The following is a 26,839-nucleotide window of genomic DNA, read 5'->3' on the forward strand; positions in this document are numbered from 1 at the left end:
CACGGTATTTCCCATCCCCCCCACTTTCCCATTCATAACTCTGCTCTCCATCATATTCTCTCCCTCTCTCCATTAGTCTCTCTTTTTATATGCTATCAGCATCTTTTTCTCCTATTATGAGGGTCCTGTGTGGGTATTGCTAGGCATGGCAAGGTCTTGGATATTGAGGCCAAATTCTGTCCAGACAGTTGTATGTAAGGAGTGGTACCCTTCCTTTGGCTCTTACATTCTTCCTGCCACCTCTTCCGCAATGGACCCTGAGCCTTGGAGGATGTGAGATGTTTCAGTGCTGGACACTCCTCTGTCCCTTCTTTTCAGCACTATGTTGCCTTTTGGGTCATCCCAATGGTCATCCCCATCTGCAAAGTGAAGCTTCTGTAACCAGAAGTGAGAGTAGCATTAACATATGAGTATGAACATTAAGTGTAGTGTTTCAGGGCAATTTGGTGAGAGTAATATATACATTTATCCAGACAAGATCAGGCTTTATATCCCTAAGGCTCATGACCTCCCTTGCCATAGGCTTTTGATTAGGTTTTCAGTAGCAGGCATGCATTCCCTCCCATAGAGTTAGCCTTCAATCCAATTAGAGAGCAGTTGGTTTCCCCCAGAGCAGACATACCACTATTGCATTTGTTCAGTCATTTGGCTTGTCTGGCCAAACTTGAGGTTTCCAGTGTCCACTGTTTTCACCACTAATGACTTCTGTGTCTCCTAAGACTGCATACAGTGCAGCTTTTTCTAGCTTTCAGTTGGCTGGACTACAGGGAGAAGGTTTTCTGCTCAGCACCAACTTGATTTCTCAATGACTTTGCCACTCAGGCCTGTGATGTCTTCAGCAATAGGGTCTTCCCATCTCTTTCTTATGGGAATCCAAGAGCTTTGGGAATATCCTATAATGTATTGGAGGCAACAGGGACCTCCCTGGCCAACAACTCACTGGAAGGTATCCCATCCCTGGCACTGAAAATTTTCTAGTAACAATCTATAACTTCTAGATGTGCCATTATTCAAGACAGTAGATTTTCATATGTATTATTCAGAATATCTTGAATTTTGATTGAACCCCCCCCCACACACCTTTCTTTTATACAATCTCTTCCCCTGACCTCAGTTAGGCCTTTCCCCTCCCTGTAATCTGTTCTTCTACTTACATATATACAATACCATCCCCTTTAGACCTTCCCTCTCCTCCCTCCCTTATAGCCTTTTGCTAGCTTACAGGCTTCTGCTACTTATTTTTGGTTCCAGATCACACACAAGTCTATACATTTGTAGCGAGGATCCACATATAAGAGAGAACATGCAACATTTGGCTTTCTGGGCCTGTGTTACCTCTCTTAGTATAATCTTTCCAGATCCATCCATTTCACTGCAAATTTCATAATTTCATTTTTCTTTACCACTGAATAGAACTCCATTATGTGTATGTACCACATCTTTATTATCCATTCATCTGTAGATGGATATCTAGGATGATTCTATTTCCTAGCTATTGTGAATAGAGCAGCAATAAACATGGTTGTGCAAGTATCTCTAAGGTAGTGAGAAGAGTCATTAGGATATATGCCTAGGAGTGCTATAGCTGGATCATATGGCAAATGTGTTTTTAGCTGCCTCAAGAACCTCCACACTGATTTCCACAATATCTGTACCAGACTACCACCAACAGTGCAGAAGGGGTCCCCTTCTCCCCCTTTACCACATAATTGCCAACATTTATTGTCATTTGTTTTCTTGTTGGTAGCCATTCTGACTGGAGAGAGATGAAATCTCAAAGTAGTTTTAATTTGCATTTCCCTGATGGCTAAGGATGTAGAATACTCTTTTAGATGTTTATATGCCATCTGTATTTCTTCCAGTGAGAACTTTCTATTTAGTTCCATGGCCCAGTTTTTGATTGGGTGGTTTGATTTCTTATTTTTCTGTTTTTTTTTTTTTTTGAGTTTTTTATATATTCTGGATATTAGTCTTCTGTCATATGTGTAGCTAACAAAGATTTTCTCCCATTCTGTAGGTTGTCTCTTTGCTCTATTCACAGTGTCCTTTGCTATACAAAAGCTTTGTAATTTCATGTGATCCCAGTAGTTGATTAGTGGTTTTATTTTCTGAGCAATTGGGGTTATATTCAGAAAGATATTACTTATGCCAATATGTTAAAATATTTCCCCTACCTTTTCCTCTAGCAATTTTAGAGTTTCAGGTCTGATATTAAGGTCTCTAATCCACTTGTATTTGATTCTTGTGCATGGAGAAAGACAAGGATACATTTTTATCTTTCTACATATACATATCCAGTTTTCCCACATGACTTGTTGAAGAGGCTGTCTTTTATTCAATGAATATTTTTTTTATTAATTTATTTATTTGAGAGCGACAGACACAGAGAGAAAGACAGATAGAGGGAGAGAGAGAGGATGGGCGCGCCAGGGCTTCCAGACTCTGCTAACGAACTCCAGACGCGTGCGCCCCCTTGTGCATCTGGCTAACGTGGGACCTGGGGAACCGAGCCTCGAACCGGGGTCCTTAGGCTTCACAGGCAAGCGCTTAACCGCTAAGCCATCTCTCCAGCCCTCAATGAATATTTTTGTCAAAAATAAGATGGCTGTAGCTGGCTGGATTGACATCTGGGTTCTCTGTTCTGTTCCATTGATCTACATGTCTGTCTTTGTGCCAATACCATGCTGTTTTGTTGCTAAGGCTTTGTAGTATAGCTTAAAATCAGGAATGGTGATACCACTAGCGTTACTCTTGTTGCTCAAAACAGTCTTGGCTATTCGAGGATTTTTGTGCTTCCAAATAAATTTTAGGATTGTTTTTTCTATTCCTGTGAAGAATGCCATTGGAATTTTAATGGGGATCGCATTTAGTGTTTAGACTGCTTTTGGTAAAATTGACATTTTCACAATATTGATTCCTCCAATCCAAGAACATGGGATGCCTTTCCATTTCCTTTTGCCTCCTGGAATTTCTCACTTGTGTGTTTTAAAGTTCTCATTAGTTAAGTTTATTCCAAGGTACTTTATTTATTTATTTTTTTGAGGCAATTGTGAATGGGAGAAGTGCCCTGATTTCATTCTTGGCATGTTTGTTGTTTGAATATAGGTAAGTTACTGATTTCTGTGTATGTATTTTGTATGCTGCTGAGTTGCTAAATGTGTTTATCAGCTCTAACAGTTTGCTGGTAGAGTTTTTAGGGTCTTTTATGTGTAGAATCATATCATCTGAAAATAGTGATAATTTGACCTCTTCTTTTCCAATTTGTATGCCTTTTATGAGTGTCTCTTCTCTTATTGCTATAGCTAAGACTTCCTGTACTGTATTAAATAAACATGGAGACAGTGAACAGTCTTGTTTTGTTCCTGAATTTAATGGAAAAGCTTCAAGTTTTTTACCATTTAGTATTATGTTGTCTGTAGGTTTGTCATAAATAGCTTTTTATTATGTTGATATATGTTCCTTCTATTTCCAGTTTCTATAATACTTTTACCATGAAAGGATGTTGGATTTGCCTAATGCCTTTTCTGCATCTATTTAGATGATCATGTGATTTTTTTTCTTCGGACCATTTATATGATGTATTAAATTTATTGATTTGCATATGTTGAACCATCCCTGCATCCCTAGGATAAAGCCAATTGGTCAGGGTGAGTGAACTTAAAAGAATTGTTTTTGTTTATTCTTATTTATTTGAGAGTGACAGACACAGAGAGAAACAGGCAGAAAGAAAGAATGGATGCGCCAGGGCTTCCAGCCACTGCAAATGAACTCTAGATGTATGCACCCCCTTGTGCATCTAGCTAACATGGGTCCTGGGGAATCAAGCCTCAAACCAGGGTCATTAGGCTTCACAGGCAAGCACTTAACCACTAAGCCATCTCTCCAGCCCTGAATAAACCTTTTGATATGTTCTTGTATTCTGTTTGCCAATATTTTGTTCAGAATTTTTGTATTTATGTTCATGAGGGAGATTGGTCTGTAATTTTCTCTTTTTGTTCTGTCTTTGCCTGGTTTTGATATAAGGGTGATTCTGGGGCTTCATAGAAGGAGTTCAGTAGAATTCTTTCCTTTTCTATTTCATGTAAAAGTTTGAGAACCATTGGTGTTAGTTCTTCCATGAAGGTCTGGTAAAATTCATCAGTGAATCCATCTGGACCAGGGTGTTTTTTTTAGTTGGGAGATTTTTATAACTGCTTGGATCTCTGTACTTGTTATAGGTCTATTTAAATGGTTTATCCCATCTTGATTTAATTTTGGTAGGTCATATGAATCAAGGAAATCATCCATTTCTTTAAGATTTTCAAACTTAGAGGCATATATATTCTTAAAATATGTCCATATAATTGCCTGAATTTCATTGATGTCTGTTGTAATGGCTCCTTTTTCATCCCTAATTTTATTAATTTTTGTCTCTTCTCTCTTTCGTCTGGTCAAATTTGCTAAATTTATCAATCTTGTTTGTTCTTTCAAAGAATCAACTCTTAGAGTTTCATTGATTCTTTTTTTGTTTCCATTTCAGTAATTTCTGCCCTAATCTTTATGATTTCTTCTCATCTACTGATTTTTGGTTTGCCTTGCTCTTCTTTTTCCAAGGCCTTAAGGTGAAGCATTAAATCGTTTATTTGTTTATTTGTGAACTCTCTAATTTCTTAACATAGGCACTTAGAGCCATAAATTTCAAGTCTATCCTGTCAGATATTAGGATAGCAACTCTGCTTGTTTCCCAGGCCTATTTGCTTGAAATACCTTTTTTGACCCTTTCTCCCTAAGGAGGTATCTATCTTTTATTGAGAGATGAGTTTCCTGGAGGCAACAAATAGCTGGATCCTGCCTTTTAATCCAGTCTGAAGCCTGTGTCTTTTGGATGGTGAGTTGAGGCCATTGATATTAAGAGTTATTGTTGAAGGGTATGCATACATTCTCGCCATTCTTATTTTGTAGTGTTTCTTGTTTTCCCTTTACTCATTTGTTTTAACTGTTACTTGAGTGTGGGTTGTTTTTTTTTTCTATTTCCTCCTGTGTGTGTTTTGCTTTCTCTTCAGCATTAAGAATTCCATCAAGTATTTTCTGTAGAGCTGGTTTAGTTGTCATAAATTCCTCTAGCCTGTTTTTGTTGTGGAATGTCCTTATTTCTCCATCAATTTGATTGATAGCTTTGCAGGATAAAGTAATCTTGATTGACAGTTGTTATCTTTCAGAACCTGGAATACATCATTCCAAGCCCTTCTGGCTTTTCAGGTTTGTGTTGAGCAATCTGATGTGATCCTGATGGGCTTGTTTTGTAGGTGACTTCCGTTTTCTCTCTAACTGCTTACAATATATTTTCTTTGTGTGTTTAGTAGTTGAATTATGATGTGGTGAGGAGAGGTTCTTTCCAGGTTTTGTCTGTTCGGTGTTCTAAAAGCTTCTTGTATCTGCATTGGCATTTCTTTCCCAATTTGGGGAAATTTTTCTTCTATGATGTTGTTGAAAACACCTACTAAGCCTCTGGATTAAAATACCCTGAACTCTTATGTTTGATCTTTTCATAGTCTTCTGGATATCTTGAAATTGACATTCATACCTTGCTATTAGCTTGTCTTTTTCTTTGTTGGACTGTATTAGATCTGCCACCTGGTCTTCTAGTTTAGATATTCTGTTCTCTCCTTCATCCATTCTACTGGAAAGAGTTTCCACAGAGTTGTTTATTTCATTGACTGTATTCTTCAGAGCCAGGATTTCAACTTGTTTTTTCTTCAGTATTTCTATTTCCTTACTCATGTCTTGTAATGTCCTCTTTATTTCATTAAGCTGGTTTCCTGCATTCTCTTTCAGAAATTTGTTTTCTTCTTTAATTCCTTTGTTTTCTTCTTTGATTCCCTTCATTTCTTTTCTGATTTCTTGGAGCATAGATACCATCATTTTCTTGAAATCTTTGTCAGAGATTTCATCTAAAACAGTCTCATTGGTGATCATTTCTGATGGATTTATAGTTTTTGATGGGACTGTGTTGTCTTGATTCTTTGAGTTTCTTATATTATATTGTAGCGACTTTTGCATCCAGAATTGATTTTTTGCTTGGGTTTTCTACTTATTTGCAGTGTTCCCAGATGTGGCAATCCACCTCTATATACCCTCAGGATATGAGTTCAAGGTGCCAGGTGTAGCTCCTGTCCCCCAATCAAGCCACTGAAGTAATCCTAGGTATTGAGTTTGTTTGCTAAGCAAGTATTCTAGTGGACTTGGTGGAATAATATACTGGCAAATTCTAAACTTCAGCCAAGTAACATGCACAACCAATAAAAACCAGCACAAAGTATGTAATTGTGGAGATTAAGACAAACAGTCATATAAAGTCAAAATCCCTAATGGTGTGTGTTGTTCTACACCCTTAATCTTGTCAGCTAGGAGTTAGAGATTTCTGTTCTGAATTTGGTTCCAGGTCAACCTGGGTCTGGATCAGACCCTGCCCCTTACAATGACAGAAGCAAAAAACAAAGGCCCTGTATATATGAAAGCATCAAAGGCAATAATATTCAACCCCCAAATACAGGCTATTTGAAACTGGTAAAGCCAACCAAGAATATATACCCCATAACCTGCCCTGACAAGGAAAGAGAGATTAGCTTTTGCAGTGTAGGTCTGTGTACCTGTTTTTTTTTTTTTGTCAGCCTTGTTACTTTTTGGGGCAGCTTCCAATCTCTCCAGTGCTGTGTGCCCACCTTGATCCCTCCATGTTGTGCTGTGCAGCTGTACCTCTGGTCAGCTCTGCTGGTTGGGCTGCCACTGGGGGCCGAATGCTGGGGCTTTGAGGTTCTGATGGTGGGGATGAGAGAGTTCAGACTTTTGGAGTTGCTTACACTTTCAGTAGCTCTTTAGTTGATCTCAGCTGTCTTTCCTTCAGATTTCTTAACTTTTCAAGAAGGCTGATGAAGTTGAAAAATCTGTTGCTTGGTCTCTGCTGCTGCCTCCTGGCATGTCTGGTGGGACTGCACAGGTGGTGTGTGAAGATGGTGGGCTGCTAGGGCCTCAGTGGGACTCTGGCCATTTCCTGCCTTTCTGGTGGGACTTGGTCTCTCTGGCTTCTCTGCTGTGTCCAAGAATAACCTATTCTCCTTCACTTTTCAGAAGAAGAGTGTATTTTGCTGGGGTTTTGCTTGAATCCCTCCCTAGGCTGGTTTGGCATGGCTCCCATCTACTCGGAAATCCTCAGGAATAACTTTTTATTGATAATTTTCATATTTGAACATACTGTTCTCTGACCACAATCCTCAACTATTAACTTATACTGTCTCCTTTATCCCAATTCCATTCTACTGAACCCCTTCTTCTACATTTGATCTCAGCCAAAAGACCAAGAACTGATTGAATACCTTCTTCATTCCAACTATTCTCTCTTCTATTTTGGTGTCTTTTTTGCTTTCATTTATGTCAAAATGAACTTTTAATTGACTTAATTTTTTACCAAGTTTAAGTTCACATGAAAAACTGAGTGGAAATTAACTTAAATTTCCCTTATTCTCCATGCCCCATACATACATCCCCTTTCCTATTATCAATACTCTCCATCTGAGTGGTCCATTTGTGACAAGTGATGAAACTACGTATCACTATAACCCAATGTTTATGTACTTATACTTTATAATTTTATTTATTTATTGGCAAGCAAAGTGAGATATAAGAAGACAAAGTGAACGGGCATGCCAAGGTCTCCAGCTACTACAAACAGACTCCAGATGCATGCTCAATTTTGTGTATCTGGCATTACATGGGAAGTGGGAAAATCAAACTCAGGTCATTAGGCTCCGCACACAGGTGCCTTAACTGCTGAGCTATATCTCTATCCCAATGCACTGACTTTTTAAAGGGTTTCATTTTACACAGCAAGCAAAAATATTGAGGGCAAAAATACAAGGTCTCCATGTTAAAACCCCATAACCCACCATTAAAATCCTAATTAAGGGATGGAGAGATGGGTTAGTAGTTAAGGCACTTGTCTGCAAAGCCAAAGGACCTATGTTTGATTCCCCAAGACCCACATAAGCCATATGGACAAGGTGGCGCATAGGTCTGGAGTTTGTTTGCAGTAGCTGGAGGCCCAGACACACCCATTCTCTCTCTCTTCCTCTCTCTCTCAAAGGCCTTATAATTATAAATAAATTTAAAAGAGGTTTTAAAAGTCCTTATTAAATCTATAATCAGAGCACTTTCAACTCACATCTCAGAAGGTAAAGAAAAGCCTGTTTAGTGAAGATTATTCCATTTCCCCCAACAACTAACTATAGGTGCTTTCTAGACAAGATGATTACATTTCTCCATGCTCTCCCCTAACAAGTCTCTCTGTCACGAGCAATATTTCCAGATGTGGTCCTTGTTGTAATCATGAGTTAGTGAACACCACTTTTTCCCGAAGACCTCACCGTCTTCAGTGCATTCCCAGTAGATCACGCGTCTGAACCAGAAAGGAAATGCACACGTAGCAAAGTCTGAAAGAGAGAGAGGGTCAGAGGGAAGAGGAGTCCTTTCTTCTTTGCAGCTTGTGTGTGCGCTCATGAGCATGCGCACATGCGTGCACACACACACACACACACACACACACACACACACACACATCCACAGCACCATCTACTCAGACCTATTTCACCAAAAAGACTATGGAAAGGTTGGTGGGAGCTTTCAGTCCCACACCTCCTTATTGTTACACCAGCAGGTTTCCTTTCAAGTCAATACAGTCACAATTATCCCAATACATCTTTTTTGTGATGATGTAATTTCCATATTGTCAGAAACTCTTCACAACTGAATTGGCTCTGGATTCTGACTTCTTGTGTAGCTCACCAAACAGAGGCCCCTAAGACAAGGTCATTTTCCATGTTGTAAAATTTATGGGCCAGACACTTACCTGCCTGAGAACAATACTTCCAGTATCCTTTGAAAGTGCTGTTTAACGAGCACCACTTGTGTTTCGCATTGAACTTGACGCAGTCGTAAAACCGTTCATGTCTATACCAGAATGGAAAAACACATACACCATCTAGGGAAGAAAAAAAAAAATCCTTTGTCTCTGCCTGTGTGTATTAGAAATGTTAAAAAGTGACTTCCTCCTCAGAGCTGCGGCCTCCCTGAGACCAGAGCTGCTGTGCCTGCACTAAGCTTGTACCACACAGGAGCCGAGCTCTTGGGCCTCCAATGACAATGATTTTTGGTTTATACCACTGCCCCACATTTTCCAGAGGTGTCAAAGTAATAGAAACAATCTGATGTACTATTGGTCTGAGCTTCAGAGATCTAAGCTAATCCTAAAAAAATGAATGTTGGACTTTAACTCCCAGAATAGCCTCCCCTACCTAGGTATTACTTTTCTTCAAACACTCTGTCTCCCTTTCTTCTCTCTCTCCAAGTTGACTCCCCACACCCATGGGTCCCACGTGTATGTACTTAGTTAAATCCAAATAGTATTTACAGGGCTGTAGAGGTGGCTCAGGGGTTAAGGCACTGGTCTGTAAAGCCTGAAAATCCAGGTTTGACTCCCCAGTGCTCCCATAAAGCCAGATGCACAAAGTGGTGTACAGAACTGGGGTTCATTTGCAGTGGCCCAAGGCCCTGTTTTACCCATTCTTTCTTTCTCTCTCTCTCTCTTAAGGAAATAAAATATCCTTTCAAAAATAGAAAGTACTCAGAAAAAAATTGTGTCCACACTGAATACATAGAGATGTTTTTCTAATCATTAGTTCCTAAAATAGGATAATAATTATTTGAGTAGAATCGGTTCATGAATATAGTACAGATGATTTAAAGTGTATGGGAAGATGTATGTATGGAGGTTATATGCAAATTCTACCTCATTTTCTATAGTAACTTGGGTACTTTCACGCTTTGGTAGCTGTAGTATTTCTGGAAATAATTTCTCATAGATACTGAAGGGATATATATGTATATATATATACATGTATATATATATATATACACATATGTGTTAATATATACATATATATGTATACATCCATCAAATACATTATATGTGTTGTTTATGACACAAATAACTATAGAGCATACGTAAAAAACATACATTCATATACATTAACATAAACAATGCAACACACATATGCATGCATTTTTTGCTATGCCTCAAAATGAATCAGACTTTATACTCACAACTTGAATTTCTAACCTAACACATCATTTAGCTGTATTTTAATATGAATTTTTATTCATTTGGCATTTTCATACATTTTTAATCATATATACCTTACATTGCCACCCCCCCCCATTCCTCTCAGTCTCACTCACTCCTTCCTCTCTCCTCTTACCCGTGGCTATGCCATGGAAGAAAATGACTCCCCCTACCCAGCAAACTTGAACGGTTATTACCTCATCAGGGAGGGGCATGGCCTCCCAAGCCCCTGTCCTATCTGTGAATGAAACCAGGTCAAACGCTCCTGAATGTGGAGAATGTAGGCCCTAGAAAAAATGTGCTATGCCATATTGTTAAGCATATGTGTTATCAAACTGACTTCGAAGTATGTGTCTTTATACCCAGGGGTCAGTGCTACTGCCAGCCAGCCAGAAGAGCTCTTTGTTTTATTGACAGTTAGGAGGCAGTCAACGAGGAGCGTCATAACTGATCAAGCGCTGAGCATAGGAGACTAATGAGTGCTCAGCCCTAAATGAGGAAGCACATCTTCCTCTCCAGGGCTCGGGGACACGGTTGGAAACAGAACTGAAAGAATGTAAGCAATGAGCGTAGAGAGGAGGGTTGTGGAACTCTGGAATCCAACATGACAACTCACTCATGAACGCATGCCACATGTGGTTACCTGCACAGGATCTGCACAGGATGCAGCCAGCCAGCTTCTAGCTCTTTCAAAATAACCTGGACCCGGGTGTGGAGGTGCATGCCTTTAATCCCAGCACTTGGGAGGCAGAGGTAGGAGGATTACTGTGAGTTCGAGGCCACCCTGAGACTCCATAGTGAATTCCAGGTCAACCTGAGCTAGAGTGAGACCCTACCTCAAAAGAAAAAAAAAAAAACAAAAAAAAAAACTTGGAGCTCTAGCTCCCTTTTCCTAATGTTGATTCATGTTCACTGATACAAAGTCACAATTTATTCCACATTTACTACATTTAAATTCTCCATTGTAAATGAAACCACAGTAAATCATCCATGTACATATAGGATGGAAAAGAGTTATGTAACTGCACTTTCTCCCAAATAGACAGCCAATAATGACACATTAATCATGAAACAAATTTCATGCACATTTGTTATTATATAGACACAGTTTATATCATGTGTTAAAGTCTAGTATATTCCAGGATACATTATACATTGTCTGCCAATTTCCTTGAAATATTAGAGAAATAGGATAAAATGGTGCCAACTGAGCAGGCTCTGGACCCAATGAATATCACAAAACGTCACTTGTTATCTGGCTCTTCCAATGTTGGAACAATGTTTCTTATATAATAATACTCAGAGTATTAGTAAATAGCAAAGTGTTACTACCCAGATGCTATTTGATTCACAATATCCCTAATCACTATTGTGTGATTTTCCATATGAATTTTAAAATCTTATACTCTCTACTGTACTGGAAGAAATGAAAGAAAACAAACTTTTAGTACTGTTGAAAATCATGGTGAATTACACTTCTATTTATTTATAAAGTACTAACAGTATGCTTTATGAGCAGAGAGCAAAAGAAAACTTTACAAGGAGCAAAATAACTAATTGCCTCTTTTCTATAAAATTCAAAAGGAAGATAACTTAAATAGTGAAAGTTTTCTGATCCACTTACTTTCTATTTCTGGAAATAAAATCATAGTATCTGAAAAAGAAAATAAAAGAAAATAAAAGCTTGTAGTATAATTTAGTTAACCATTCTTAAAATTTAAAACAGGCTTTTATATAAAATGACATTTAATAACAAAATTCCAGTTTGAGGAAAAGTGATACAGTTATTGGATTATGTCAAAGATTTTGCATGATGTATTTTCAGAACTAATTTGACTTGCATAAGTCCTACACATTTCCTTTTTGATTCCCAGTATTGCACCCAGAGCACCGTGTATGCTAAGCAAGCGCTCTACCACTGAGCCATTTTTCCTGCTCCACACTGATAGGTTCTAGGCCAGCACTCTAGTAATGCTACACATATCTAAATGGTTCAATTTCAAAGTACATTTCATTATCTCTGTAAATTAGATTGTTTTCCTATTCTGCCAATATCTAGCTGGTTCTTACTAGTATAGAGAAAACCTACTGGCTATGATGTTTATATTATATCTAGCCACAAAGCTAAATTTGAATGATTTTTAATATTTGTTATTTAAAAGAGGTTTTGGGATTTTCTTTCTTATAATATCACATATATTAGGAGACACCCCTCCCCCACCTTCAATCAAGTTAACTAGTACTGTGCTTTCATGGTTTCAGTTAGAATGAGATTCCAGTTAAGAATATTCAATCATGTGCTGTAGAAATGGCTCAGCAGTTAAAGCATTTACCTACAAAGCCTAACAATTCCCCAGTACCCACTTACAGCAAGATGCACAAAGTGGCACATGGATCTGGAGTTTGTTTGCAGAGGCCACGGCATGCCCATTCTCTTCTCTCTCTCAATAAAAATTTTAAAAGTTTTCAGAAAGTAAAACAAAAAGAATATTCATTCAGCCAGACTCATTGACTCATGCCTATAATCTGAGTAGTTGGGAGTGGAAGCCAAAGGATCAGGATTCCAAAATCCTCCTCAGTTACATAGTGAGTTCAAGGACAATCTGGATACCTAAGATCCAGAAAGAAGAAAGAAAGAAGGAAGGAAAGAAAGAAAGAAAGAAAGAAAGAAAGAAAGAAAGAAAGAAAGAAAGAAAGAAAGAAGAAAGGAAGGAGGGAGGGAGGGAGGGAGAGAGGGGAGGAAGGAAGGAAGGAAGGAAGGAAGGAAGGAAGGAAGGAAGGAAGGAAGGAGGGAGGGAGGGAGGGAGGGAGGGAGGGAGGGAGGGAGGGAAGAAGGAAGATAAAGGAAGGAAGGGGAGGGAGGGGAGAAAGGAAAAGATAAGTACCAACTCAAAAGGTTTCCTCTGACTTCTACACATTTGCCATGGTACATGTGTGGCCCCGCTCACACAAGCATGCACACCCCACACATACATATACAAATACAAATTTAAAAAAATAGATTCACACGCGCAGTGTAAGTAACAACAGGCAATGGGGGAGTGAAGTTCATCGGTGGCATAGCCGCCGGTAAGCTGCCCCATAGCACAGTATTCCACCCATGGTCACATAAGCATAACAAACTGAACTCACTGGGTTTAAAAAATGAGGCATACAAATAAGATGAGGATTAATGGGGACGAAAGCTGTTAATGGGAAAGAGAATGTTCTGTGGGGTTAATGGGGGAGAATAAGATCAAAACGCATCAAATACATGACACACATGTATGTCAAAAATGGGAAAAAAAAAAGTATAGTTGAGGAGTTTGCTCAATGGTTAAAGGCACTTGCTTTTCTATTTTTCAAGGTAGGGTCTCACTCTAGCCCAGGCTGACCTGGAATTCACTCTGTATTCTCAGGGTGGCCTTGAACTCACAGCAATCCACCTACCTGTGCCTCCCGAGTGCTGGGATTAAAGGTGTGCACCACCATGCCTGGCAGGCACTTGTTTTTAAAGCCTGACATCCGGGGTAGGATTTCTCAGTACACACATAAAGCCGGACACACAAAGTGCTACATGCATGTCAAGTTCATTTGGAGCAGTGGGAGGCCCTGGTGGACCCATTCTCATTCTCTCTTTCTCTCTCTCATTATTTATTTATTTATTTGGGCTTTCTGACACTAGCCCAGACTGACCTGGAATTCACTATATAGAGATCTTTCTACCTCCACCTCCTGAATGCTAGGATTAAAGGCATGAGTTATGACCATGCCTGGCCTCAAATAATTTTTAAATGGAAAAAATAAATTAAATTAATTTTTTATTTATTTGGCAGCGAGAGAGGCATATAGAGAGAATGGGCATAGCAGGGCCTCTAGCTACTGCAAACAAACTCCAGATGCATGCACCACCTTGAATATCTGGCTTTTTGTGGGTACTGGGGAATCAACCCTGTGTCTTTTGGCTTTGCTGACAAGTGCCTTAATTGCTAAGCCATCTCTCCAGCCCTAAGTTAATTTTTTTAAAGAAAAGAACAGGAATGTTCATTCACTAAAGCATAGATATATTAGCTCAAAAAATAGAAATTTATTTTAAAATATCAAGCTTAACTGAATTTAAAAGTAAAACAAGCTATATGGCATATTCAATAATTATCAAAGATGAAGGCATAAAAAGATACAGAAAATTTAAACTTTATTGTTAGGTAAGAAAATGTATTGTTCTATTTCATTGTGTTCTTTAATATTCAATTATTAAGAAAATAAAAGCTTGAATTGTACATGATTACACATTTGGCCACTCAAAAAATATTGTTAAAACAATCCTTAACTACTTTTAAATAGGAACTTGCTTTGCCTTATACATGTAAATACTATTTTGTGAAAAATATGATTTCTTAATAGGAGGAAAAGAAGTATTGAGTGACCTCCCTTGTTGCAGAATTTAAGAAGCTGTTATAGAAGTTTTGTTTTCTCAATCAACTCACCTACAGTTGGTGGAAAATCATCTGAAAGACACAATTTGGAACAAATATTATTTCACTAGATTTAACATTTAAAAGAGAAAACATTTCCCCAAATTCCATTCTACTAAAAATTCTCAGGCTGGAGAGATGGCTTAGTGGCTATGGAGCTTGCCTGAAAAGCCAAAGGACCCAGGTTCAATTCCTCAGGACACTCATAAACCAGATGCAAAAGGTGGCACATGCATCTGAAGTTCATTTGCAATAGCTGGAGGCACCCATTCTCTTCTCTCTCTCTCTGTCTCTCTCTCTGTCTTTCTCCCCATCTGCCTCTTCCTCTAAATAAATAAACAAGTTTTTTTAAAATATCCAGTTTGAAGGTTCTATATCAACATTCAATACTGCCTATTTCCAGTAGTGTTGTGTATGATTTCTAATTTTTGTTTTGCTTTAAATGAAACTTTCAAATATTAGTAATGAACTTACCTACAGATTGGAGTCTTAAAAATTCAGACTCAACTGATTTGGGATAAAGCCCAAGAATCTGGATTTTAATTCCCTTTTCATATCATCCTGAAGTAGGTGGAACAGAGAACATGTGAGAAATTCATTGAAGATTTTTAACAAAAATAGGCCAATAGTCTAATTTACAGTCTTTGGAATATCTCATGGCTGCTGAGAAGATATTGTTTTAGTATATAAGAAATGAATGGGATGTAGGAAATGGAGCACTGATAGATGATTGATTAAAATGTGCTATATATGCCAGGAATGGTGGCACATGCCTTTAATCCCAGCACTTGGGAGGTAGTGGTAGGAGGATTGCTGTGAATTCAAGGCAACCCTGACACTATGTCGTGAATTCCAAGTCAGCCTGGGCTAGAGTGAGATCATACCTCAAAAAAAAAAAAAAAAAAAAAAGAGCCAGGCGTGGTGGCACACGCCTTTAATCCCAGCACTCGGGAGGCAGAGGTAGGAGGATTACCGTGAGTTCGAGGCCACCCTGAGACTCCATAGTGAATTCCAGGTCAGCCTGAGCTACAGTGAGACCCTACCTTGAAAAACCAAACAAATAAATAAATAAAAAAATAAAAATAAATAAAATAAAGTGTTATATGCAAACAGGGAATGTTTTTTAGACTTAGAAAACTCATTTTCCATGAATGAACCTGGGGACACTATCCTAAATAAACCAGTGCCTAATGATTCCACTTACATAAGGAATGTATAGAAGTCATCATGGCAAATTGTGAATTTTACCAATTTGACTGGGTTTAGGGTCACCATGGAAACTTACTTGGGGTGGATTTATGATGATGAGTTTTAGCTCACGGGAAGGCTCATGCTGGATGAGGCCAGCACCGTGTCATGATCCTGGTTTTCAGAGTGAAGGACAAGAAGAAAGCAAGCTGGGCCCCAGCACCCATCTCTGTCTGAGTCCTGGCAGTGTGCCCCATGGCATGCTCCTGCCACGGGGACCGTACAAGACTACCGTAATAGACTACCCCTCAGACTGTGAACTAACATAAACCCTGCCTTTCTTACATGATTTTGTCAAGTACTCAGCAACAAAAAAGTGACTAATATCAGTCAGATTTGCTATGCGAATACTACAGGTTGAGAAAGCTTGATCCAAAAATTCAAACTCTGAAATACTCTAAAATACAAAATTTTAGCTTACTTTTTATTTATTTACTATTTTTTTATTTTTATTTTTTTGGTGTTTTGAGGTAGGGTCTCACTCTGGTCCAGGCTGACCTGGAATTAACTCTGCAGTCTCAGGGTGGCCTTGAACTCACGGCGATCCTCCTACCTCTGCCTCCCGAGTGCTGGGATTAAAGGCGTGCGCCGCCACGCCTGGCTACTATTTATTTTTAATTAACAACTTCCATGATTGTAAACAATATCCACCTATATGGTGACACATGTGGAAAGTTCCATGCCATGCAACTTTGTTTCATGCACAAAATTCTTTAAAATATGTTACAAAATTATCTTTAGACTTTTGGGTAAGGTGTTTATAAAGCATAAATGAAGTTTACACTTAGTCTTGGTCCCATCCCCGAGATATTTCAGTATGTTTATGCAAATACTCAAAAATACATTCAAAAATATGAAACATTTGGAGGCCCAAGCACTTGGCATAAGGAATACTCAGTGTGGTGGTTTAACTTTGAGAAATAAACCTCCCTCATAAACTCAGTGTGTTTAAACAGTTAGTTCCCAGTTGGTGGGCACTGTTTGGGGAGATTGTGGAACCACCATGAGGGTAGAGTCTTGCTATAAGAAGGGTGTCACTAGGGAAAGGCCTTGAGGGGCTACAGCCCAAGCCAGACATGCTCTCTCTACTTCTTCCATGCTGATGTGAAGATGAGCCACAGGCTTCCTTCTCAGGCTGGCCATGCTTCCCTCACCATGATGAAACTTTCCACTGAGATTATGACCCCAAAATAAACTCTTTATATCCTTATGTTGCTTCTGATCAGCTGTTTTGTCCCAGCAATGAGAAGTGGACTAATATGCCTAGTCTTTACTAAATCTAAACCTTATTTTATTTTTTATGTTTTAGTTTTTTGAGGTAGGGTCTCACTCTAGCCCAGGCTGACCTGGAATTCACTCTGCATTCTCAGGGTGTCCTCGAACTCACGGTGATCCTCCTACCTCTGCCTCCCGAGTGCTGGGATGAAAGGCATGCGCCACCATGCCCGGCTCTAAATCTAAATCTTTATGATGCCTCTTTAATTAAGTGCAATGAAAGATAGAAATCAAATATGTTTTCTCTCTGTTGGGCATGGTGGTGGCACATACCTTTAACCCCAGCACTTGGGAGGCAGAGGTAGGAGCATCACCATGAGTTTGAGACCACCTTGAGACTACATAGTGAATTCCAGGTCATCCTGGGCTAGAGTGAGACCCTACTTGGAAAAATCAAATATCTATATCTATCTATATCTACGTCTATGTCTATGTCTATATCTATATCTATCTATCTATCTATCTATCTATCTATCTATCTATCTATCTATCTATCTCTCTATATATACATATATAAAGCTGGGCATGGTGGTGTGTGCCTTTAATCCCAGCACTCGGGAGGCAGAGGTAGGAGGATAGCCATGAGTTCGAGGCCACCCTGAGACTACAGAGTGAATTCCAGGTCAGCCTGGACTAGAGTGAAACCCTACCTTGAAAAACTGAAAAAAAAACTTAAATATATATATATTTACACACATATATGTGTGTATGTGTGTGTATTTTCTGTCATGTGGATCCTAGATATGTGTTAAATAAAAGTAGAAAGAGGTGTCATTTAGGAAGAGGAAAGAGAACTAGTGGAAGCAAAGAAGGAAAGGAGGCATAGAAAAGATAGTGAGTTTGAATGCAATCAAAGAGATGATACCCTTGGATGAACATGTCATTATGAAACTTATCACTCTGTATAATAAATATGCACTAATAAAGGTAAAATTTAAAAACTATAACAGTATTTGCAGTGTAACAATTGCAGTAACAATGATGTCATGAGAACAGTCCTCTTCCTCCAACAATCCTGAGAGGTACAAGGCATCATGATTATCCTGCTTCTGATGGTAACCAAAAGACATCTGAGGCTCAAGAGCCTTGTCTGGTGTCACAGAGAAGCCCTGTTGCAACCCGAAAAGGACAGAAAGGGAAGTGGACTTGCAAGACATTACCTAAAGTGGAACAGGATGAGACATAGGAAGCAAGGGGATTCTTTAGCTCTTGACCAGAGAGGATGTTTGAGAACGCCAAGCTATCACCCACTCCATACCCAGACAACAACAAAGGCTTGGCTTTGTATCGCGAGGTTCATAGTGTAGCCACACTTTCTGAAATTAAACGAATGACCTGCAGGCAGTTCTACCCCACAGGAGACAGAAGTATTAGTTATCAACAAAGACAACCCCAAGATTTAGTGTCCAAAGAACACGGCAGTTTCAGTCCCTCTGGCTGGTCCTTAAAAAGGACTCCACTTCCATGTAGTCTGTCAAACCACCCAACAGCTGGAAATAGAGAAATTAAATTTTGTTTATAGCAGATTTGTACCTCTGGAACAAGACAACTCAACCTAGACCTTTGTGAAGTCTTTCCAATTTAATCACATGTCCTTTTCATCCCAGAATTAAAGACAGTTTTAGCATGATGTCCCAGCAGTCTGTGTATCATGGAGTGAAGGTATTCCTGACATTTTGTCTCCGCCCTCTGTACCTACAACACCACTGCTGCCAAAATGCCAAAATGCAATGCTTCTCATAATCTAAATTCTTTGAAATCACAATGCTCCAGCCTCCTGACTGCATGTTATTACCTGCAAGCTGGTGGCGGTGGTAACGTAGTCATTATGGCCTGTATTGAGTACAGTCAGCACCAATGCCTTATCATGTGCACCTCAGTGGCTCAAATGAAACACCACGAGACAATGGGCACCTAGTAAATATTTATGAGAGGTCCACAGGGATATCTGAATACACAATACAGTTCTGATGACCACATGCAGGACAGCATGGTGACATCTGAAACACCAGCTAAGAGGTGTCCACAAGCAATGGGATATTACTCTCTGCTTTATTCCCTTTGAGAAATTGACAATGATGCTCTAAATGGCAGAGATATTATGTGGAAAAATAAGGCATCCACAATCCAAGAGGCAAGAAACTGAAGGTTGAGAAGTCTTTTGAACATCTTCATATCTCCTTGACTTATCTATACTATCTTTTTTGTTGCTTTGTTTTTCAAGGTAGGGTCTCGCTCTACTCCAGGCTGACCTGGGATTCACTGTGTAGTCTCAGGATGGCCTCAAACTCATAACTAATCTCCTACCTCAGCCTCCCAAGTGCTTGGATTAAAGGTGTGCACCATCATGCCTGGCATGCTCTATACTATCTTAAATGTATATATATAAACCTGTGGCCAAGGCAAAAGAGTGTAATTTTTCAAATAAATATGAAATAGAAATCGCAGTTGATATAAAAGCAATAGTCATCCATCAAGTGCTTCTTTTTCCTTTCCTTCTCTTCCCTTAATTTTAAATATTTATCTCTGAATGATGATTGTTTATCCTTGGCCATTCCATAAAGCAATAGTTTCACAACTGTGCACAGTCCTCACCAAACATGAATGGAGAAAAAAGGCCCTTCTTAAATTGACACTTTACAATTGTTAAAGACAATAGGATTTTGGTAATAAAATTAAGAAAGCTTTATATAAATCTCTAGTTTTATTTTACCTTTTTTAAAAGGCTTTTAAAATATATTAAAGTGAAGAGAGACACTTGGTTATCAGGTTGTATGACTTCTGTCAGGAGACTATTCCAGCTCTTATTCACATCCTTTCATTTTTATTTGCTAAATCTTTCTGTTTTTACTAGAATACTTAATTTAATTTTTTATTATCTTCTTTGTCCCCTTTACTTTTTAAGTCTATTGGTGGATCTTGTTTCCTGCATAAAAATAGCTAGGAGATATAGAAATTGACGAATCTGGGTGGCCTCTCCCCTCTACAACACCTCAAATTTGATTGCATATATATTAGATGTGCAAGTCTCATTTCTTCAGAAGGCCACCCCTGTCCATGGTCACAGTACTCCTCACCTTCTCTATTGCTGACCAAGCTGAAAAGGAAGCAGATGCAAGCCAACAGAAGACCCACAGGCTGAGGCATGTTCCTCCTTTCAAGGAATGGTGGTCAGTCAGCTCACGGTCAAGATCTTACAAACCTGGGAACCAATCACAGCTTTTGTCTCCTCCCTGCCTCCTCTGCTTACCCCTCCTCTATACTTACCCAGTCTTCTACTCTTCTACTCCCCCTTCTCCTTTCTACTTCTTCTTTTTTTTTTTTTTTTTTTTTTTTTTGATTTTTCGAGGTAGGTTCTCACTGTAGTCCAGGCTGACCTGGAACTCACTATACAGTCTCAGGGTGGCCTTGAACGCACAGCGATCCACCTACCTCTGCCTCCCGAGTGCTGGGATTAAAGGTGTGCTCCACCACGCCCGGCTCCTCCTTTCTACTCCTCATCTCCCTCCTCCTTTCCTCTCCTCTCCTCCTCCATTTCTCCTTTCTCCTCCTCCTTATTCATCTGCATCTCTTCTTCTGCCTCATATGCCCTTACTCTGCCCCACGTGTGCCCACATACACACAAACACATATGCATGGAGGCCACACAGGCTTATATATGTTTTACAACGAAATATGCAGTGTTTCTTTAAATATTTTATTTATTTATTTGAGAGAGAGAGAGAGAGCAAGAGAATGAGTGTGCCAGGGCCTCTAGCCACTGCAAATGAACTCCAGATGCATATGTCACCATGTGCATCTGGGTTAAGTGGGTATTAGAGAATCGAACCTGGGTCCTTATACTTCACAAGCCTTAACCGCCTTAACCACTAAGCAATCTCTCTCTCCATACCTACAATGCATTTTTGAGACAAGATTCTGCTGTGTATCCAGGTTGGTCTTGGCATAGTGGCACATACCCCTGCCTCAGTCTCCTGAATGCTTAAATTACGGGGTATGTGCCACTATGACTGGCATACATTACTATTTATAGCACTTAACTATTCTGTGCCATAGATTGCCAAATCCTTCACATCTTTTGGGCAATATTTTCACTTTCCTCATAACCTCCCTCCCCAGCCTCAGGTGACTGTCACCATCTGACTCTACTGCTCCTGTGAGTTAAGTGTGTGTCACCATCTGCGTCTACTCCTATGATTCAATGTGTTCAGTGGTTTTTAGAGTCTTCATATAAGTGAATCCATGTGGAATTTATGTGTCTATCTTTTTTTTTTAATTTTTTTAATTTATTTATTTGAGAGCGACAGACACAGAGAGAAAGACAGATAGAGGGAGAGAGAGAGAATGGGCGCGCCAGGGCTTCCAGCCTCTGCAAACGAACTCCAGATGCGTGCGCCCCCTTGTGCATCTGGCTAACGTGGGACCTGGGGAACCGAGCCTCGAACCAGGGTCCTTAGGCTTCACAGGCAAGCGCTTAACCGCTAAGCCATCTCTCCAGCCCTTATGTGTCTATCTTATTTCACATAACATAGTGACTTCAAAGTTCACTCATGCTGTCTCAAATGACAAGATTTCTTCTCTTTGTAAGGCTGAATAATACTGCATTCCGTACATATGCCATTTTCTGTACCCACTCACCAAGTGATGGGTACGTAGGCTGCTTCTATGTCTTAGTGATTTAAATAGTGCAGCTGTAAGTATAGGACTGGATGCCTTCTGGGCATACTGGTTTCAATTCCTTTATACTTTTACCCATAAGTGGGACTCCTGGATCACCTGGCAATTCTGGTTAATACTTTCCTGATGAAGCATTGTATTGTTTTCCATAATAGCTGTATTAGTTTAAATTCTTGTCAATAGTGCATCAGGGTTCACATCTCATATCTTCATATTTTTGTGTCATTTGAGTAACTGCCATTCTGTACTGTGTATTTAAAAATGTTCCAGGAAATCTCACTGTATAGTCTATTTTAAAATAAAGAATTTCTAGAAATAGATGGTATACAGATAGACTGAGGCAGAGATGGAGAATGATACCATATATATGTGTGTGTGTTTATACACACACACACACACACATACACACACACATATATATATATATAAATATATATGATGATGTATATAATGTACACTAAGACACTAAAATCAGAAGAAGATAGAGTCAGGTGAGAAAGGGAAGGAGAGAGGGAGACAGAGAGAAATTTAAAGAGGAAGGGAAAGGAAGCAGGGACAGAGGAAGAGGAGAAGAGATATGGTGAATGAGAGTAACAGGTGAGTCTAAGATACAGCAAGCAAACTAATGAGCTATAGATAAAGATGTAAAGACAAAGATAATGGGTTGGTGGGGGCGCTGTGTGAGAAAGCCAAAACCTCAGAGCTTCTTATTCTGGAAACATCCAAGACTTGGCAATGAGAACATGGTGATAAGGTGACTGTTGTCTCACCAGCTCAGGCCCCATTCTTCACGTGTTTACTCTGTGGCTTTAACAAGTCTCTTAGCACATTTGTGTCTCAATTTTCTCATCAATAAGCCCGAAGGGTCCTGTTTAGATTTGGCTATAATCTGTGTCAATCTTGAAAGACTAAGGAAAGGATTCACTTTACAAACTCCCAGTACGGTAGAGTATCATTTAAAAATCAGAACAGCTGGGTGTGGTGGCGCACACCTTTAATTCCAGCACTTGGGAGGCAGAGGTAGGAGGATCTCCATGAGTTCGAGGCCACCCTGAGAATACAAAGTGAATTCCAGTTCAGCCTGGGCTAGAGTGAGATCCTACCTTGAAAAACCAAAAATAAATAAATAAATAAAATAAAATCAGTACAGGGCTAGAGAGATGACTTAGTGGCTAAGGTGCTTACCTGCAAAGCCAAAGGACCCAGGTTTGATTCTCCAGGACCCACTTAAGCAAGATGCACAAGGTGGCACATTTGTCTGTAGCTCATTTTCAATGGCTATATGCCCTGGTGTGCCCATTCTTTCTTGCCCTCTCTCTCTCAAATAAATAAATTAAATTAAATATACTTTTTAAAAATCAAAAGAAAGCTGGGTGTGGTGACTCACACCTGTAATTCTAGCACTTGACAGGCTGTGACAGGAGGATCGTTGTGAGCTTGAGTCCAACCAGGCTACAGAATGAGATCCTGTGTCAAAAATTAATCAATTGACTAAAAATAAATGAAAGTGTGGTCAAATCAATGAATTTCAGAAATCGAGTTCACTTCTCTTGTATTTTCCTCAAGGAAGAGAATTTTAGGATTCTTGGTCTTCATTACTGAAACTTCTCCAGCTCCTCGTAGTTCAATATCCAAGGTGTGTTCTTATCTGCTTATTAATTTTTTTCTGACTCTAGTTTCTGCAACATTCAATAAATCTACCACTGGCCTCATGGTTAAGTATTAACTTATCTTGGAACATTGATAATTCACCACAAGTGATTCTATCAAAGCTGCCTTGCTCTAGTAATCTCCTTGGTGGGGTCACTGTCTTAGTCTACTGACAGGCCTGAGTCAATGATAGCATTTGGCCAATTCTCAGACAATCTAAAGTTGCTACAATATGTGGGAAGAGAAAGAAAAATCTAGGACCAAAATGGACTCTCTTCTAACGGTACAGAAATGGGAAAACATGAGAGAAATGAGCTCTGAGGGTTTCTGTAACAAGGATGTTTTCCTGGTTCCCTAGGAATGTAATATGAGGTAGTATATGTGTTTTCAGAAACTTAAAGGAAGAAACAGGGGCAATTTACTTCATGACACCCATGATATCAAAACTATTATTAGGGTTGGAGAGATGGCTTAGCGGTTAAGCGCTTGCCTGTGAAGCCTAAGGACCCCAGTTCGAGGCTCGGTTCCCCGGGTCCCACGTTAGCCAGATGCACAAGGGGGCGCACGCGTCTGGAGTTCGTTTGCAGAGGCTGGAAGCCCTGGCGCGCCCATTCTCTCTCTCTCCTTCTATCTGTCTTTCTCTCTGTGTCTGTCACTCTCAAATAAATAAATAAATAAAAATATTATTTCAACACATTATGAAGTAAAAAATATTAATGAGATAGTTCCCATTCTTTGACATTTGCTTTCAGAATACACCATTTTACACTTACAGAGCAATGTGGACTCACCACATTTCAAGTTTAAGAGCCATAGGTGGCTGGTGGCTCCTGGGGTGAGGGTTGGGAAGCCAGGAAGAAGTGGTGGAAGAGGATCTAGGGAGATTTCTATCTCTGTTAAGAAATTCAAGGAATGCATGAAGACAGATTGTGTGTGTGTGTGTGTGTGTGTGTGTGTGTGTGTGTGTGCGTGTGTGTTTGGTCAGGGAGGTAGTATATCTGTGCTGCTCTGTTTCAAATACAGAGTCATTTTCTGTGGAAGAGCGAAAGGAATCTTTTTTTTAAAGTTTTTTTAAAAATTTTTTATTTATTTGAAAGCAACGGACACACAGAGAGAGAGAGGGAGAGGGAGGGAGGGAGGGAGGGAGGGTGGGAGGGAGAGAGAGAAAGAGAGAGAGAATGGGCACGCCAGGGCCTCCGGCCACTGCAAACGAACTCCAGACGCGTGCACCCCCTTGTGCATCTGGCTAACGTGGGACCTGGGGAACTCAGCCTTGAACTGGGGTCCTGAGGTTTCATAGGCAAGCGCTTAACCACTAAGCCATCTCTCTAGCCCTTTTCTTTTTTTAAAATTTTAGGATTCTTTTAGTGGATGACTAAGTGAGCTCCGAAGCATGAAGCAACTTTGCCAGGGTCAGAAAGTAATAAGGGTCAGGACTGGAGAGATGGCTTAGCAGTTAAGGTGCTGGACTATGAAGCCTAAGGACACATGATCAATACCCAGACCCATGTAAGCCAGATGCACATGGTGGCACATGCATCTGGAGTTCGTCTGCAGTGGCTGGAGGTCCTGGTGTGCCCATTCTCCATCTCTCTCTCTCTCTCTCCCAGACCATGACACCATACACATCATTGCATATAGCTGGGAAAGGGGGCAACTGAGATCTAAGGTGAGGGTCTGAAGACTCTTTGCACCTCACTTCTTCTCTGGGGGAATGCCAACAGGGCCAATCTCAAGTGTCTCTCACAAAAGGGAAAAAATGGCAATGGTGTTTTGTGTGTGTGTGTTTTTCCTCAGAGGTCAGCTTCATGCAACAGGACTAATTAGTTGAATCTCCTTCTCAAGGCATAAAGTAGAAATGAACTTTGAGGTTAATGAATTAACAAAGGTGTAGCTATCTGTAAAGAAGGGGTACACACATGGAGCCACAGCTAGCAAAGAGTTGGGAGGGTGTAGCAAACCTTCTCTCTCTCTCCTATCCCCATACATAATGCTTGTGTGTCTCGGTGGCATTCCTAAAGTAGTTATTCCAGAATCTGTCATATACATCATAAGATCCTCTGGTGGGTATTTTCTTTCTCACTTAATGATTGAGAAAACTGCACCCATGTCTGATTGTTCCCCAAAGCCACAGCACCCTCTTGGCTGCTAGCCAACATAAGAGTGACAGGGGCAGTATGCCGGTCCTAGCTACCCCAAGACTTAGTACAAAGGCTTCTCCAAGCATGTGAACTTCCCACTGCTCAGTGATTAACTTGGTCTTCCGCTCAATGTTCCAGACACGGATGACTGAATCCTCAAGCTCATATTATGGTTCAATAATTGTCTTGAAGTCCCTCCAACATATTTTCTATTAATAACCATGATGACTTGATCCAAGTAGACTCAATAACATGTTGAACACCAATCAATTTCACTTATATGATATTTTCCCCATTCCCTATATGCTTCTCTCTCACAAATTATATATATATATATATGTGTGTGTGTGTGTGTGTGTGTGTGTGTGTGTGTGTGTGTGTGTGTGTATGTATATGTATATGAAATTAAAAATGGGCTTGAGAGATGGCTTAGTGGTTAATGTGCTTGCCTGTGAAGTCTACGGACCCAGGTTCAATTCCCCAGAACCCATGTGAGCCAGATGGTGCATGCACTTGGAGTTCTTTTTTAGTGGCTAGAAGCCCTGGCTCACTCTCTCTCTCTCCCCTTCTTTCACTCTCTCTCTCTCAAATAAACAAATGTGTTGATATTGTTTGATCATTTGTCTTTGCACAAAATTTCCTGACAGCTGAAAGAAAGCAGAAAACCTTGCAAATGTCTGCTGGGTGGGAGAAGCATCGCAGATAGAAAGAAGAGCAGATATAAAAGTGCAGACGTGAGCTCCCTCCCACGGAGCGAGCCTCACCTCCAACAGAGAGCAACTGATTAACCCCGTGACTTACATGCCGCTACTGCGCCCCTAGGCACATCTTGCCTGGCTGATGACTTTGTAGCTTGCGGGTCGTTGTTTGTTTGCACTGTTGATGGCTTTTTCCTCAGCAGTTCTAGCAGCACCATCTAGCACTGTGACAGCTAGCCAGGAGGGAGGCGGTTTACACGGTTTACACCTCAGTTCCAGCTGGATTCCTCGAAGTCCTGCAACTACAGCCTATGGCATCTTGAGCAATAGGGTCTCACCACCTAGTTCTGGTGCGTGTGATTTGTAAGGGTGTGCATTGTTTGGGGGTCCCCATGAGCCTCTCTGACCAACAGATCACTGTAGGGGTGGGGGGAAATGACCCAACTCTGACACCAGGATTTAGCTATAACAACCTATAGCTTTAGGATATATATATATATATATATATGTATGTATATATGTATATATGTATATATGTATATA

General features: G+C 39.9%; 1 protein-coding gene across 1 annotated transcript; it reads right to left on the reverse strand.

The window, feature by feature from the left end:
- Positions 1-349: 349 nt before the first annotated feature.
- Positions 350-26,529, reverse strand: LOC101612641 (binder of sperm protein homolog 1-like). Its single transcript, XM_045134218.1, has 6 exons — positions 26,400-26,529; positions 14,620-14,640; positions 11,778-11,807; positions 8,882-9,013; positions 8,400-8,465; positions 350-375 (listed from the first exon to the last, which is right to left on the reverse strand). Exons 1-6 carry the CDS (start codon positions 26,512-26,514, stop codon positions 350-352), a joined length of 390 nt encoding a protein of 129 aa, XP_044990153.1. The 5' UTR covers positions 26,515-26,529.
- Between the last annotated feature and the right edge of the window lie 310 nt (positions 26,530-26,839).

This window comes from Jaculus jaculus, chromosome 14 (genome assembly GCF_020740685.1).
Source record: "Jaculus jaculus isolate mJacJac1 chromosome 14, mJacJac1.mat.Y.cur, whole genome shotgun sequence".
In the NCBI taxonomy this organism is placed as follows: Eukaryota; Metazoa; Chordata; class Mammalia; order Rodentia; family Dipodidae; genus Jaculus; species Jaculus jaculus.

Bases quoted from the DNA above. Each gene is read 5' to 3' on its own strand.
- LOC101612641 (XM_045134218.1), bottom strand. From the start codon at position 26,514: ATGGTGCTGCTAGAACTGCTGAGGAAAAAGCCATCAACAGTGCAAACA. The intron at 14,641-26,399 runs GTAAGTCACGGG...TGTGTCTTTCAG, and splicing joins TAGGGGCGCAGTAGCGGCAT to ATGATTTTCCACCAACTGTA. The intron at 11,808-14,619 runs GTGAGTTGATTG...TTTCTTTTTCAG, and splicing joins TGATTTTCCACCAACTGTAG to ATACTATGATTTTATTTCCA.